This window comes from Ixodes scapularis, unplaced genomic scaffold, assembly GCF_016920785.2.
Source record: "Ixodes scapularis isolate PalLabHiFi unplaced genomic scaffold, ASM1692078v2 PGA_scaffold3__209_contigs__length_174095766, whole genome shotgun sequence".
Lineage (NCBI taxonomy): Eukaryota > Metazoa > Arthropoda > Arachnida > Ixodida > Ixodidae > Ixodes > Ixodes scapularis.
Genome location: NW_024609868.1, coordinates 5244360 through 5259976, shown reverse-complemented (window position 1 = coordinate 5259976; position 15617 = coordinate 5244360). Strand labels below are relative to the sequence as shown.

The following is a 15617-nucleotide window of genomic DNA, read 5'->3' as shown; positions in this document are numbered from 1 at the left end:
ACGGCGCAATGGACAGCCGTGTGTTAGAACTGTTTGCATTTAAAAAGTATGAAGGCAAAATCTATAATGTTAGTCCGTTGCAATAAATAACGATATGTTAACAATAAATCTTAAACCGGTCATGAAAAAGCTCAAATTTTTGTTATTTTCTTGCTTGACCAGTGTTATGAGCAGTCCGACTAGCTTGAATCAGATAGGAAAACAAATTATTGGGATTTTGTCATTACGTATACAATAAATGAAAATGATCCTTGCGCAAAGCATTTTTTATATATTTTTGAGAAGGACATCCGGACATCCGCCCAACACTTCACTTCCGCTAGTTGCAGCAGTTCCAGTACGGGAGCAGACGCCTTCACTTTTGGGGCGTTTTGATGCAGTTTGTTGTCGTATGTCGTGTCGGTGTCGAGATGAGCGGTGGGGCTTGAGAGTTTGAGACCGGTGTTATTCGTGAACACTGGTGTGGGGCGCTGATGCGTCTTTTTTTTTTTTTTATACTGCCACCACCCCGAACTTGGAAGATACACGGGCCCGTAGCAGTGCATTATGCTGAATCGCGAGCTCCTTCTCTGTTGACGTCGCTTTCCTGGTACCACTTGTGGATACTGCAAGCGTTTAAACAGTGCGCACCGTCTCGCCTACATCCCCGGTGACGTACTCGACCTGTTGAAACTTATTGCTTCCGTCATTTTAGAGTACGCAAGGCAGTTATCTCGTTGGTCTGGTTTCGGTTATAAAAGCAAGGCAAAACGCTCGAAGTTCCCGCCCTCAGTACACGTTGGACATCTTCCACACTTTGACACCGGATAACTGAATAAACGAGGATTTACATTCACTTCCGAGGTTACTCTCGCCGCTTCCTCACCGTTGAGCAGCAGGATGAGCTTTCGACAAGCCGCGGATGAAAATATTGAGCATCAACAGCCCAAGCGCACTCGGTGCCGATGCGGGCGACGCGGGTTTCTGTCAACCGGGAGGCCAGCACAAACCGTGACCATTCCAGCTCTTCGTCATGACACGGTGTTGCAGAGAGCAGGGTAAAATACAGTTTCGCGGATCACCGAAACAAACGACTGCTATCTTAAATCTTGGCTTGTAATTGCGCGTTTGTAGTAGATCATCTTATTCGTTTTGCTGGAGAGACGCAAACGACGGGCATAACAAAATCGCTTGCATATTCTGCATATCTCACAAAAGCATTTACCCTGTCACCTTGAGAATAGCGCGAAACACGGAGTCTGCACCGTCCTAAGCTTCCCGTTTTTTACCTGCTTTAGAGCAGTTTGTACCTGCTAGTAGATATGCCTACTGAAACTGAAACAGGGCAGTGCCAGAGAGAAAGAGACAAAGTTGAGAAAGCTTGCTCGCTCTCCAATTTCTCAACTCTCAAGTGATTGTACCATAATAAATGCACCAACGCGTCTTCATAAATTAAGAAACAGCACTACGTTCACAACATAAAAAATGGTCTCAGTACATGCATCTGTGGGCAGGTAGGAAACCTTGCCCTAATTTATTCACGCCGCATGATTGGCGCAACAAACTCGTTGCAGGACCGAATCATCTACTCGAGCGGTGTGCGTCGCTATGCAAACGCAGTCCAACACGAAGCATAAAAAACGGCAGATTTAAGACTACAATCCGGAGTCCATTATTCAATTAAAACGACGTAATTTTGTTGAAAACGCCCGCTGCTTCTTACTCACGGTATGTGTCGGGATACTTCCACAGTTTGAAACGGAACGAAGGAAGATTTACTTTTAAAAACGCTCGCTGCGTCCTCCCGGACCAGCTGGACCGGATCAGCTGACGACGACGGGACTGTACCCGTTGAACCTCCACCACGCAACAAACAATTTGCGCTCCGTGTTAAAAGCGTGGTTCAAACAGACCCGGAATACAAAGCACCGCACCACACATGACGAATGTTTCAGCTCTTTTTCGCATCGCCGGGTTGCACCAAACAGAACGAGATCGCCGAAGTCAACGCCGCGCTGTCGTGAACCTTGGCTTGTGGTTGCGAACTCGTGGACCCTGTGACTCCCTTCGCTTTCAAAGCACACACGACGATTACGAATGCTACTTTCCGTCTTCCAGGAACATCACAGGGGCACTTCTCCGGTCACGTCTTCACTATGTGCTCGCAAACTCCGAAGCTCTATGCGAAGCTTCTCGCGTCCCGTCAAACCAAAACAGTAGCGGCGCCATGCGCACTTGCCAGATTTTCTCCGGTCAAACAAAAACAACGAAAGCCAACCGGCGCTTGCTTCCAGCGTACATCGGCGTTGCGCTTGCGCCGTGGCCAGATCGCTTGCAGTTGAAGGTTGATGCAAAAACGAAACCAACTGCAATGTCACGTGTTCACATCGAGGACACGCTTTTTATATCCATTTTAACTGTTTGGAACGAATAATTAGACCCATAACTTTATTTGTGGTGTCTAAGAAACTGTTATCAGGACCCCTAAACTAAATACAAACATGGGCGACATGAGCGAAGCCGCGTTGCCGCATTGCCATCGACCAGAAGATGGCGGCGAGCACGGTAAGCGTGGGTTTCGCCAACGTCCTGCGACATGGCGCAATTGCTTTTGGTGCATATCTGTCTCCGAGACATGCTTCTTTCACCGGCATTTGTCTCGACGGTCCTTTCTAAGTGTGTCCCCAAGCATTCCGGTGCTTCGATAGCCGGCAATGCCGCGGTCGTCGCCGGGGGCGATGCGTGTTATCGAGGTCGGCTGCACGGTTATGCGTGTATGACCGAACCAAAACACGTTTTTTACAACCTCGCATGATTTCTGAACGAATTATCCGTTACTCATCGTGTAAATGTATGGTAATTTGTGTAAATAGCGTGTTTTTCACCCCAAATATTCGCCAAATACACGGGACTTGCTAACAGTGTACCTCACATATTCCTAACGTCGGTCAGGAGAACGGCTGAGGTTAGACTCATTAGAGTCGTGCAATGGGTGTTTGTCTCTTTTAATCAATCGCCTCACCATAGAGCGGTGCTCCTTGAATAAAGAGTGCCATTTGTCCAAGCCGGATGTTTTATATCTCTTGTGATAACTCGATTTCAAACCACTGCCCGCCGGAGATCACGTTAGAACCACCAAGCACTTCGGATACTATACTTTACCGGTAAAAAGCTCTCCAAAACAGACTCGACAATATCTGTCAGCCGAGAGACGGCACAGTCAACGTCGGTATATTTCAAAGCAGTGTCCCAGTCAGTATCGTTCAGATGCCTGCACTGTCCCAAGTAGTTAGCACGAGCATATTCAAACACAGGAGTCTCTATGTTTCAGCTATTAAATGAAAAGGAGGCCGTAGACCTTTGCAAAAATTGACTTCTGCGCGCTGCCATCTTTGTCTGCTGGGCTGTGGGACGCCTTCTGAGCATGCGCTGTTGGTCTACCGTGCGGTATGTCGAATGCTGCGCATGCGTCCACAGCTCGGTGGCTCAGCATTTCCCGCCCGGGCGCTTCGTTCGAGAGTGTCGCTGGAAAGGTCTAAAAAAAGGAGGTGCCACTTATCAACAGAAAGGACTGAATCGGCAACAGCGCCCTGTGAGGACGCTCTGAGGTTAGTCATACACAAATCAAGGACATTACAGGCAGCATTTACGGCACGCTATTGTTTTCTTTATTTGTTTTCCGGATTTGATCCATCCGCAGAGGAAGCAGAGATAAAGGCGCGATGCCCGAGCGGCTCTGTCCCCTTCAGTTCATATAGCAGAAATATGATTACAAACAAGTCACAAAAAGAATAAATAACACGGACGCCATTGTCATAAAAACAGATAGAAACATTCATTATAGAAATATCTAAAAATACATGGAATACAATGGCGCAACTCAAACAACTACACAAGCGGAAACCTTGAACAACATGGTGCGTCATGCTTTTCATAATCCAGAAAACACAATAAAATAAATATAAGGATAAATATAGACACCAATTTTTACATATATGTATAAACATTATAAGAGAAATATATATGAAGAAATATAAATAAAATATAAATTTATTTATGAAGGGCGTTAAAATTCACGAAATTGAGTAATTCCTGTTCACATCCAGCGCTCAGATCCGTACTGGACATTGTTCTAATCCCAGTTAATGCCAGGTATATTAAAATTCCCGAAATTAAATATTGTACACTGAAAAGTCAACAAAATTAGAAATGTGGGTGAGAGCATGACCTAGCGTGACAGAGGCATTACAAGGAGGAAAGTAATATTTTCCGATAAGCAATAAGCTTTAAACTGATTTTTCTGCTAGGGGGCGCAAGCTACCGGCTATTATAAATGGTACAACCGGTTAGGTCCGTTGGTGACTCGAGCTTCGATCCAAACGCATTCATATAGCTCAAGGTCAGACCGTCGAAAGCACGATAAAGATTTGCGTACTGCCGTAAGCACGCGTCTCCCCAGAGTGGAGATGGAACCTGTCGACTCGCGATCACATCTAAGAGCCCAGTGCGAGAATACCGACAACTAGAGATAGATACGGTTAGCCAATTTTCAGTGATACGCAATATATAAAAATGCGAGATCAAGACCGATGCAAAGAAGCTGTCCGACTTTGTTCACAATCAACGCACATTTTGATAGTAGATTTCTGTACTGCTAGTTTTGGTACGTTATCGGTAGTTTCAGAAGATGCGGAGTCAAACATGTAGACTCCCAAAAGACCTAAATAAGCACCCTTCGGGCTGCTTATTTAGGTCATATAAGTAGCGGTGCCACTTATATGGGAAGAAGCATAATTACCTTATTTGCTACGAAGCTTCTCACAGGTGAAAGAGCCTACCTCCAATGCGGAAGGCACAAGTTCACTTAGGACCTCACACGTATAGTACAGACGGATGAAGCCTCGAGAGGGACAGGGCACAGTTAGCAGGTAATCGAGGCACCGAAGACAGATGGCAGTCTTTGCGCTCGCCCAATCCGGGCGGCGGACAACGCTTGGTAGAACTGAAGAGTTTGTACCCGTCACCTCGTTCATCCAGTCCTTCCGTATTTTCAGCGGCACTCGGAACCGGCACGGCAGGGGCAGGTGACTGGCAACATGTTTGCGGTGCTCAGTGGAGCCAGGCGCGACGACCAGCGCCTTCAAATGAGGACGAGGCGCAGAAAAAGCGTTCCTTCATGCCACCTTGACGCAGGTACACTTTAAGAAACGTCTTACACCCACTTGGTCCTATATAATGCACCTAAAGTGTTTAAGTTGGACGTACAGAGCATAACTGACGGCCCCAGCGTTTACGTGGGGCTTGATAAAGGTACGAAATAACTAATTAAAAAGCTGAAGTGCCTATCAAAGACCACAAAAAGAAAACGCGGGTTTTGCGGTAGGGCCAAGAAAACTCTGATATCTATCTATATATATATATTGTAAGGAAGAAGAAGTGGCACGGACAGACAGGCAGGGGTTTGACCAAGCGCGCGCTCGGCACGGGCGCTTCTTGAATGCTGTACCGCCATTCATACTGGTCGCATTTTCCTCCTATCTTCTATTAAATCTCTTTTATCAACGTCTCAACACTTGGTGGAGGTGCGCTAGCGATCCCCAACCTGATCATCTGGTAATTCCGACCTGGAGCTGCGCAGCGGACGGTCGACTCTCACAACCATGAACGACGATAACGGGAATGTAAGAGACCAGCGCCCCACCAACACTTCAACGGTCAAAACTCGTCAACGTGACCCCCAGGATTTCACCGGTTCAGCCGACGCTGACGTTCTGGACTGGCTCAAAAATTACGACCGGGTGAGCCAACACAACCGTTGGGACGACACCATCAAACTCGCCAACGTCGTATTTTTCCTCAAAGGGACTGCACTCCAATGGTACGACAATCACGAGGAAGAAATTAATTCATGGGATGCGTTCAAAACCGCCTTCGCAGACGTCTTCGGTACACCTGAACGCAGAAGACAACAAGCGCGGGACAAACTCTCCAGGAGGTACCAAGCCCCCTCCGAAACATCGACGTCCTACATCGAGGACGTCCTTCGCCTCTGCGGACGTGTCAACGCAGCTATGCCGGAGGACGAAAAAATCAAGCACCTCTTCAAAGGATTATCCCAAGAGCTGTTTTCCATCGTCGCACCCAGGTCACCTCAGACCGTGCAGCAGCTCATTGCAGAATGCAAGCATTATGAAGACCTTCAAAGTGGTCGGATCTCCAACACCGGATTTGAACGGCTCCCTGAAGTTTCAACTACAACTGCCGACACTGACCTCCCCAATCTCATCAGGCGAATAATTCGAGACGAACTACGCGACTTCTTGGGATCCCTGCGCCTCTCAGCCAGTTCTTCCATCTCGCAACCCGAGGCGCCTAAGATTGAACAGGTAATCAAAGACGAACTTCGTGCTGCCCTTCGTCCTATTTCTTCGTCGTCTCCCACATGCATGGCACCATCGACTTCCTCACCACCCATCTGCTCTTTACAGCACTCAGCACCACACATTTGCGCTCTGCAAACTTCTCATAACGTCTCAATTCCATCCACACGCTACCTATCACCCCGGCGGACAGAGGAATGGCGCACTCGAGATCAACGTCCGATATGCTTCTACTGTCACGCCCCAGGTCATATCATCCGCTACTGCCGACGCCGCATGAATGCTGAAGCCTACAGTCGCACCCCACAGAATCAAACTCGACACCCTGACGACCACGACACGCGCCGAAATTTCGACAACCACGGCAGTTCCAGTGACCGCCGCAATTTTGACGACCATCGCAACACACGTCCCTTTCCAGCTGCTGAATTCCGACGTGGTCGATCACCCTCCCCCTATCCTCGACGAAACCGCTCCGTCTCGCCGTTCACTGACGCTACTACCGGACTTCCGTCGTCAAACTAAGCAGCGCAGCCTGTCTTAACAATGGAGGTCAGGCTGCACTACCGTCTCCGGTCCTAAATCCTCCTTACCTTGGCCCTACAACTATTACCGTCTACATTGGAGAAGAAAAACTTTTAGCATTAGTTGACACAGGTGCTGCAAAATCCTGCATTTCTAATCAGCTTCGCCGCCGTTTACACAAAGTGCTCACCCCTCCACCCGCTGGACATTTTCTACGGATGGGAAACAGTGAACTTGTGCAACCTCTTGGCTACTGCACCATCCCTATTTCTATCGGAGGCACTTCCTATATCATTTTGTTTACTGTACTTGCTAATTGTGTCGTCGACGTTATTTTGGGATGGGATTTTTTGTCGGCCACCGAGGCATTCATTGACTGCGCCAGCCGCGAACTTCATTTGAGCACTCGGCAGACTAGTTACGACGTGTACGAAAATTCACCCATTTCGCTTCACACCGACGACGATTACCTGTTGCCCCCCCTCTCCGCTATTGCTATCACACTCCTGCCGGACCGTCCATTCGAAAGCACCACTGGTTTCATTGAACCCATTGCCAAATTTGTCGCAAAAAAGCCAGTTATTCTTCCCTACTGCATCGCCACGACAACTGAAGGACAAGTTTCTCTTTTCGTCACCAACACATCTACTGAGTCGCAAATTGTTCCCCGTGGTGCACGTTTGGCCACTCTAACATCTCATTCTTATACCACGCTTGCAACGCTCTCTGAACTTACATCTACGAGGCTACCGTCAGCTGCCCAAAGCACCGCCGCACAAGTTGCTAAAATGGTAGACTCTAGCTTGCCTCCTCACCAGAAGGAAGCCCTAACAAAGCTTCTTGTTTCGTATGAACAAATCTTCGATTTTAATAGCCACTCTGTAGCTCAAACTTCGGTAGTCTCTCATTACATTGACACCGGCACAGCATCTCCCATTCGAAGCCGCCCTTATAGAATTTCACCCACCGAACGTAAGGCCGTCGACGATCACGTCAGAGATATGCTCCAAAGAAACATAATCGAGCCTTCATCCAGCCCATGGTCGGCCCCTGTTGTTCTCACCAAGAAAAAAGACGGATCATGGCGATTTTGTGTAGATTACCGTCGACTTAACAAGATCACCACTAAAGACGTCTATCCCTTACCTAGAATCGACGACACCCTCGACACTCTTCAGGGATCATCATTTTTTTCGTCCATGGACCTTAGAAGCGGTTATTGGCAGATACCCATGGCCGACGCCGACAAGCCAAAAACTGCTTTCGTTACACCCTCCGGCCTATACCAGTTTAATGTCATGCCGTTTGGCCTGTCCAATGCGCCTGCCACGTTCGAACGCATGATGGACACCGTGCTACGGGGTCTCACGTGGAGAACCTGCCTTTGTTACCTCGACGACGTAATTGTTTTCTCCGCCTCATTCAACGAGCACTTGCACAGGCTAGAAGAAGTGGTGAATTGCTTTCTCACCGCCAATTTGCAACTGAACACAAAAAAATGTATTTTGCAGCTCGCCAAATTCAGGTCCTCGGTCATATCATTAGTGCAGATGGCATTCGCCCTGACCCATCTAAATTACAAGCTGTTTCCGAATTTCCATCTCCGAAAAATCTAAAAGACCTTCGGTCCTTTCTCGGCCTTTGCACATACTTCAGAAAATTTATACCCGGATTCTCCCACATCGCTGAACCTCTCAACACGCTACTCCGTAACAACACCGCTTTCCAATGGAATCGCCCTCAAAGCAATGCTTTTCAGGCCCTGAAAACCGCCCTAACGACTGTCCCAGTGCTCGGCCACTTCGTTCCTGGCTCTGACACTGAGATACGTACAGACGCCAGTGGCCATGGCCTCGGCGCCGTACTGGCCCAGAACATTTCCGGTGTCCAGAGAGTAATCGCCTACGCCAGCCGCACATTAACGAAAAGTGAACGTAACTATACCATAACTGAACGCGAGTGCTTGGCCGTTGTGTGGGCGATCTCGAAGTTCCGTCCCTACCTATACGGCACACACTTCACTATTGTAACCGATCATCACGCCCTATGCTGGTTATCCACCCTAAAAGACCCTTCAGGAAGACTCGGACGTTGGTCCCTGAAACTCCAAGACTATAACTACACGATTCATTACAAATCTGGAAAACGACACCTTGATGCTGACAGTCTTTCCAGATGCCCCCTTCCCCATGGGTCGCAATGTTCGAACTCCTCCGCCCACGAAGACACAACTGCTGTCCTGAGCTCCGTCAACATTGCAGAAGAGCAACGGTTCGATTCTTTATTGCACCCCATTATTCAATGCCTTGAAGGTGCTTTGCCGCATCCTTCTGTGCAAATTCAGCGCCGTGCTCGTCTTTTTCAACTCAGAGATGGCATACTTTATAGGCGAAACTACGACACACAACAAGGACGGCCATGGCTTTTAGTGATTCCCCGCCGACTACAAAAGGATCTTATCCAAGCAAACCATGACGACCCTACAGCTGGCCACCTTGGATTTTCTAAAACTTACTTTCGCATCCGAGGCAGTTACTTTTGGACAGGCATGACCCGCAGCATCAGCAAGTACGTTCGAGCGTGCCACCACTGCCAGACCAAGAAACGTCCTACCACAAAGCCTCCAGGTTGCCTACAACCCCTTCCCCAACCGCACCGCCCATTTGAACGCATCGGAATTGACTTCCTTGGCCCCTTTCCCCAATCCATTCACAACAACAAGTGGATACTTGTTGCGATTGACCATTTAACACGCTACGTCGAGACGGCCTCCGTTCCCGCCGCTACCGCCCACGAAGTCGCAAACTTTTTTATCCACTCGATACTGCTGCGCCATGGAGCTCCACAATACATAATCACCGATCGAGGCACTCCCTTTCTATCCAACGTGCTCGAAGATGTCCTCCGCCTTTCTTCGACTGTTCACAGCGTCACAACAGCCTACCACCCACAAACAAATGGATTAACAGAGCGCTTCAACCATACTATCGCTGACATGGTTTCAATGTACGTAGCCGATCATCACGACAATTGGGACATCATCCTCCCCTACGTAACCTATGCATACAATACTGCACGACAATCTACCACGGGACACTCTGCCTACTACTTGCTCTATGCATCCGAACCCCTAACACCTCTTGACACGATATTACCCTACCAACCTGACGACTTCATGCAACCCTACCCAGAGGAGATTGTCTCCAGAGCAGAAGACGCCCGTCAGCTTGCCCGCATCCGCACCCTTAAATCCCAGCAACAACAAAAACTGCGCTATGACGACCGCCACCTCCCCACTGCCTATAACATAGGTGACGAAGTCCTCTTGGGGTCTCCCCGGCGAGCACCGGGCAAGTGCGAGAAGTTTCTCAAACACTTTGTTGGCCCTTTTCGTGTCATCCGACAGCTTTCCCCAAACAATTATGAAGTCGAGCCCGTTACGCCGCACCGCGACCTTCGCTCCAAGTCCTCCGACGTGGTACACATCAGCCGCATGAAGCCCTATTACCGCCAAGACTCATAATCTAAACGCGCCGGATGACCGGCGCTTACAACACCGGGGGGATATTGTAAGGAAGAAGAAGTGGCACGGACAGACAGGCAGGGGTTTGACCAAGCGCGCGCTCGGCACGGGCGCTTCTTGAATGCTGTACCGCCATTCATACTGGTCGCATTTTCCTCCTATCTTCTATTAAATCTCTTTTATCAACGTCTCAACACTATATATATATATATATATATATATATATATATATATATATATATATTGTACACGTAGATCGGTTATTTTAACAAGTATTACGCGGCTTCATACACGCGGCTTCATAGCCGAGTGGCTTCATAGCCACTCGGCTATGAAGCCGCTCGTGAAATTTCGTATCGTCAGGTCGACGTCAGTGCGCTGTACGTTGAACTGAAGTTTTGGGGTGTATAGATGGGACAAGAGGTTTAAGTATTACACCTCGTATTTCTGAAAGTGTAGGCCAACTCGCTGTAGCCCCAGTGGAACCGGTGGTATCAGGCGGATTTTTTTTCGGTAAAGCACACCATCATCAACGTACAATCTTATATTGAATTTGATACAGTGCGCAAGGTCGTTTATGTAAACAAGGAACACTAGGGGTTCAGACACGGTTCCCTGGGGCACACCGGATTTGACAGAAAGAGAAGAACAAGTGTACCTCGTGACATACTGCGTTCGGTTGGTTAGGAATGCTTCTATCCAACATAAAACACTCGGTTCGACTCCCACTGGGTGTAATTTGAGAAGAAGACGTTTGTCTTCTTGTTGTTGCCAACATTGTTTTGGTCACGCCTTTACCTACATAAAGCACACTTGTATGCACCCCCTCCGTCAGTCATGCAGATGATGTAGTGGTCCGATTGAATGTTAAGGCATTTGCAATGAAAAGAGCGCTCGCATATGCCACTACAAACGAGGAATTGTTGCCGACCAAAAAACTGGGTGGAGCACTTTCCGCACACGTCCGTAACCCTCATTTTATTTATTTATTTATTTACAATACCCTCAGGGCCATAAGGCGTTAGAGAGGGAAGTGGGTGTTAAGTACAATGGTTGATACTGCTTCTCGGAATCTGATGAGATCCTGAATGGTGACGATGTCTTCGGGAAGGTCATTCCAGTCCACAATTGCATCAGGAAGAGGGGCGTGCTGATGTGCTGTGGAAAAACACTTTGGCCGGGCTATTTTATTGCAATGATCGAGTCTGGAGGAAAGATAAGCTTGGTGGGGAAAGAAGAGACTGATTAAAAACTGGTGAATGAAAACTTTATGCAGAAGGCAGAGACGGGATATTTTTCGACAGGTGAAAAGCAATGGGAGAGAGAGATTTGATTTAATGAGGGAAACAGTAGAAAAACTGGAGTAATCAGACTGAATAAAACGCGCAGCACGGTTTTAAACATATTCAATGTAGTCTGTTAATGTGGCTTGATGAGGGTGCCAGATTGAAGATGCGTATTCTAATTCAGACCGGACTAGGGCAAGATAAAGGAGCCGTTTTAGTTGAGAAGGGGCGGATCTGAAATTGCGACGAAGGAAACCCAAGCTTCTGTTAGCGGAACTCACAACTGAATTAATATGGTTTTCCCAGGAGAGGTTTGAAGTTAGAAGAACGCCGAGGTATTTATACATATCCGTGGGTTGAAGAGGGATGCCATTGAGGAAATGAACAGGAGAGGTTTGAAAAGAGGAACGAGAGAAGCCCATGCATTTACATTTGCTGACGTTAAGCGTCATCTGCCAGTTAGTACACCAGCTCTAAATTAGGTCGAGGTCATTTTGTAGGGTTAAAGAGTCATGAGGGGATGTTATTTTTCGGTAAAGGACACAGTCGTCGGCAAATACGCACATGGATGAAGATACCTGAAGAGGAAGATCGTTGATGTAGATAAGGAAAAGTTACGGACCAAGCACCGTTCCCTGAGGCACGCCAGATGTTACGGGGGCTAAAGTAGAAGAACAATTATTAACATGAACTAACTGATGACGCTGAGAGAGAAAAGATTACATCCAGGAGAGAACATTATTATCGAGGTTTAATGAAGATAGTTTTAGAAGCAGTCTTTTATGCGGAACTTTGTCAAAAGCTTTAGTGAAGTCGAGAAATACAGCGTCAGTGGGGTAGCCAGAATCAAGGTTTGCGAACAGGTCGTTTGTTAAGCAGAGAAGTAGGGTTTCGCAGGAGTAGTTTCTACGGAAGCCGTGCTGCGCTTTGTTAAAAAAGGAGATAGAATCAAGGTGAATAGATAGTTGCTTGTGGATTACGTGCTCAAGTATTTTAGAAGGTACAGAAGTTAGAGATATTGACCTATAGTTTAAAGGAGAAGATTTATCACCGCTTTTGTGGACCGGAATGACCTTGTCGATTCTCCAATCCTCAGGAACCGCCGCCGTATCTAACGATTGTTGAAAATTTTTTGTTACAAATAGGCTTGAGGAATATTTAGTGCTTTGTAAGACCTTAAAATGTATGCCGTCACCTCGGGAAGAGGACATTTTCAGTGACTTAACAATACTAACAATACCTTCGTAATCAGTACAAATGGGATCTATAGGTAAAACATTGCTAGTAATAGGTAAGGACAGTGTTAAGGGACAGTGGGTGGTGAAATGGGAAGAAAATATATGATTAAGAACTTTGGTACACTGATAAGTCTCGATAAGGTTCTCAGAATCATCAGTAAGCGCTAGTGGGGAGTATGGTGCATGATTTACAGCATTCCAAAATTGGCGCGGGTTGTTTAGTAGCATAGATGGAAGGGTCTTCTGGTAGAATATACGCTTCTGCGGCTGTAACATAATTTTATATTCAGTGGCGCATTCATGATATTTAGACCAGGATAGAGCAGTGTCTTGTTTTTTGGCTACTCGAAAACGTCGTTTTTTCTTATTGTTAAAGGTTTTCAGTAAGCGCGAATACCAAGGGTTAGAAGACCGGAAACTGATGTTAATAGTTGGAACATGAGCTTCAATGAGTTGCAGTAATTTGTTTTTAAAAAGACACCAATTTTCATTTATATTCCTATCGTCAAAACCCTCCAGGAAGACTGAGAAATAGCTTGAGAGGTCCTGGTTAAGCTGCTCATAGTTCCCCTAATTATATAGCCTTATTTGCTTGGTCAACCTGACTGGTTCTGGTGCTTGAAATCCTAGGTTAAAGAACACTGCTTTGTGGTTCCTGATGCCTCCAAAACCGGTAAGAGAGGCAATAAATTTCGGATGGTTAGTCAAAAGCAAGTCTAATATATTTGAACATGTGGTGGTTACACGGGTAGGGAAATAAATCATCTGGGAAAGGCTAAAATCCAGGCAGAGACTGATAAAATCGCGACACTCACCAGAACTTCCACTACCAACAACATCTGATAAATTCCAATTTATCTCACGGAAGTTAAAATCGCCTACTAAGAAAACAGAATGGCCAGTATATTGTGTGAACAAAATTGACTTCTCATCATGCAAATGATGAGTTGCCAAAATTGGCAACTCATTATTCCAGGAGGGAATAACGGGGAGTAAGGACAAACGATTAAGGAACCGAAACTTGTGGAAGCTAATTAAGGTATTTTTGCTGCGTGTTCGTTTTGACGGTGGACTGCTCCATGTCTATACATTCACTTGTTCAAGATGAGCAGGCTTCTTTTTCAGTTTTGATGGTGACACTATTTCTGTTTACACACGACAAAAAAGAGTGAATTTTCATTTTCTTGTACAGGATAAGGTCCGGTGTAATGTAAACGTAACAGTTTTTTTTTGTGTCGTTTAAACAAAAAAAAACACACATGAGTGGCGTTCTGTAGTAATGCGGAGCGCCAAGCTCTTATTGACTGATTAAAAAAAATGGTGGGTAGACCTCAAGGCATCTACCATTGAGGTCAACCCACTCCTCTTCTAATCAAAACCAATCAGAACTCGCCGTCGTTCTGACGTGACTGCAACCCCTGCGGAAGATGTAGACGGTTTGCTCTCCGGGTTGGGCCATATAAGGAGCTTTAAACGCTGCTTGCTGTGTAGTCTCCGGTCGTAGATTTAAAATATTTGCTCAAGATATTTTACATGTTCGTATTCACTTCGTTGTTATGTCCATTTCATCTGACGGTAGGCAGCGTATCGTGCCCTAGGCCCGTAGGCAAGTTCGGCAGTAGCGAATCAAATTTAAGACTTCAGGGCCCCTCGGGTAGATGACGAACTCGGTAATCAACAGATAAAGCTTCTGGTAATCTGTGTGGTATTCTCGCTCTTCAATAATGACTGCCTTATCGGTTTGTGCTTCGCTGGTCTCCCAGGGAGTGACACAACACAACGAGAAGACAGCGAATGGGTCGGTGCCTCCCGGTCGCCCGTCCTCGAGAGCCGGTAGTCCGGGCCCACCGACCCTGGTTGTCGTCCGTCGTTTAGAGCGCGCAGTCGGAGTCCGTGCCCAGGCCTGCGAATCGTCCTTCCCACGCCAGCGCTGCGTAGGCTAGCTACCCCGGGCTATCACAGCCCGAGCCTCGCTGCGGAACCACTCCGGGACCGTCATGGCCCAGGCCGGTATGTCCATGTCCAGGGCTCGCCGTTCCCTCCGGTCTTGCTCCAAACCTCGCTGGTGGAGCGCTCCGGGGTTCGCCATGGGCCAGACCAGCCAGAACGGCTCCGTCGTTCCTGCCCGGCCCCAGCCTCGCGCGCCCTGTCTCGCGCCAGCTCGTGTCTTCTTGGCCCACCGCCTGTCACGTGCCCTCCGCCCTGTCTTCTTCCACCCTCGTCTCCCACAAGCTTTATGTATTATTTTTGCCAAAACTAAACTAAACCTATGTACACCCTCCTCGATTTGCCAAACAACACTCACACGACGAATAAATATTAAATAAGTTGCGAGCTAGTGTTGCGCAACAGGCTCATTCCTGTTAAGAGGTGCGCCAATAGCCTGTTGCAACATAATATCGGCTGTGGAAGCTCTGCCTGCATTGCAAGCTTTTCTTTCATAACACTTCCGCGTCTCGTGAGAATGCTCTGCTAAAAGACGTGTGAAGGCAACGAAGGAGCGCCTCAGGCGGAGCTCCTTCATTTCCTGCGGTGCAACAAACATTTTTTTTTTTTTGCGATATTAATTGTTCACCCATGCGTGATCGTATGGCGTCTTTGTCAACATTCTTCCACAATAGAAAGAGTGGAATCCTGTTGTAGCTCAATCATTCTACTTCGTAGGGGGAACAATGCTAAAGCAGCA

General features: G+C 47.3%; 1 protein-coding gene across 1 annotated transcript; it reads left to right on the top strand.

The window, feature by feature from the left end:
* The first annotated feature begins 4188 nt into the window (after positions 1-4188).
* On the top strand, positions 4189-6903 carry LOC115315718. Its single transcript, XM_040206072.1, has 3 exons — positions 4189-4194; positions 5610-6606; positions 6728-6903. Exons 1-3 carry the CDS (start codon positions 4189-4191, stop codon positions 6901-6903), a joined length of 1179 nt encoding a protein of 392 aa, XP_040062006.1.
* The last annotated feature ends 8714 nt before the right edge of the window (positions 6904-15617 follow it).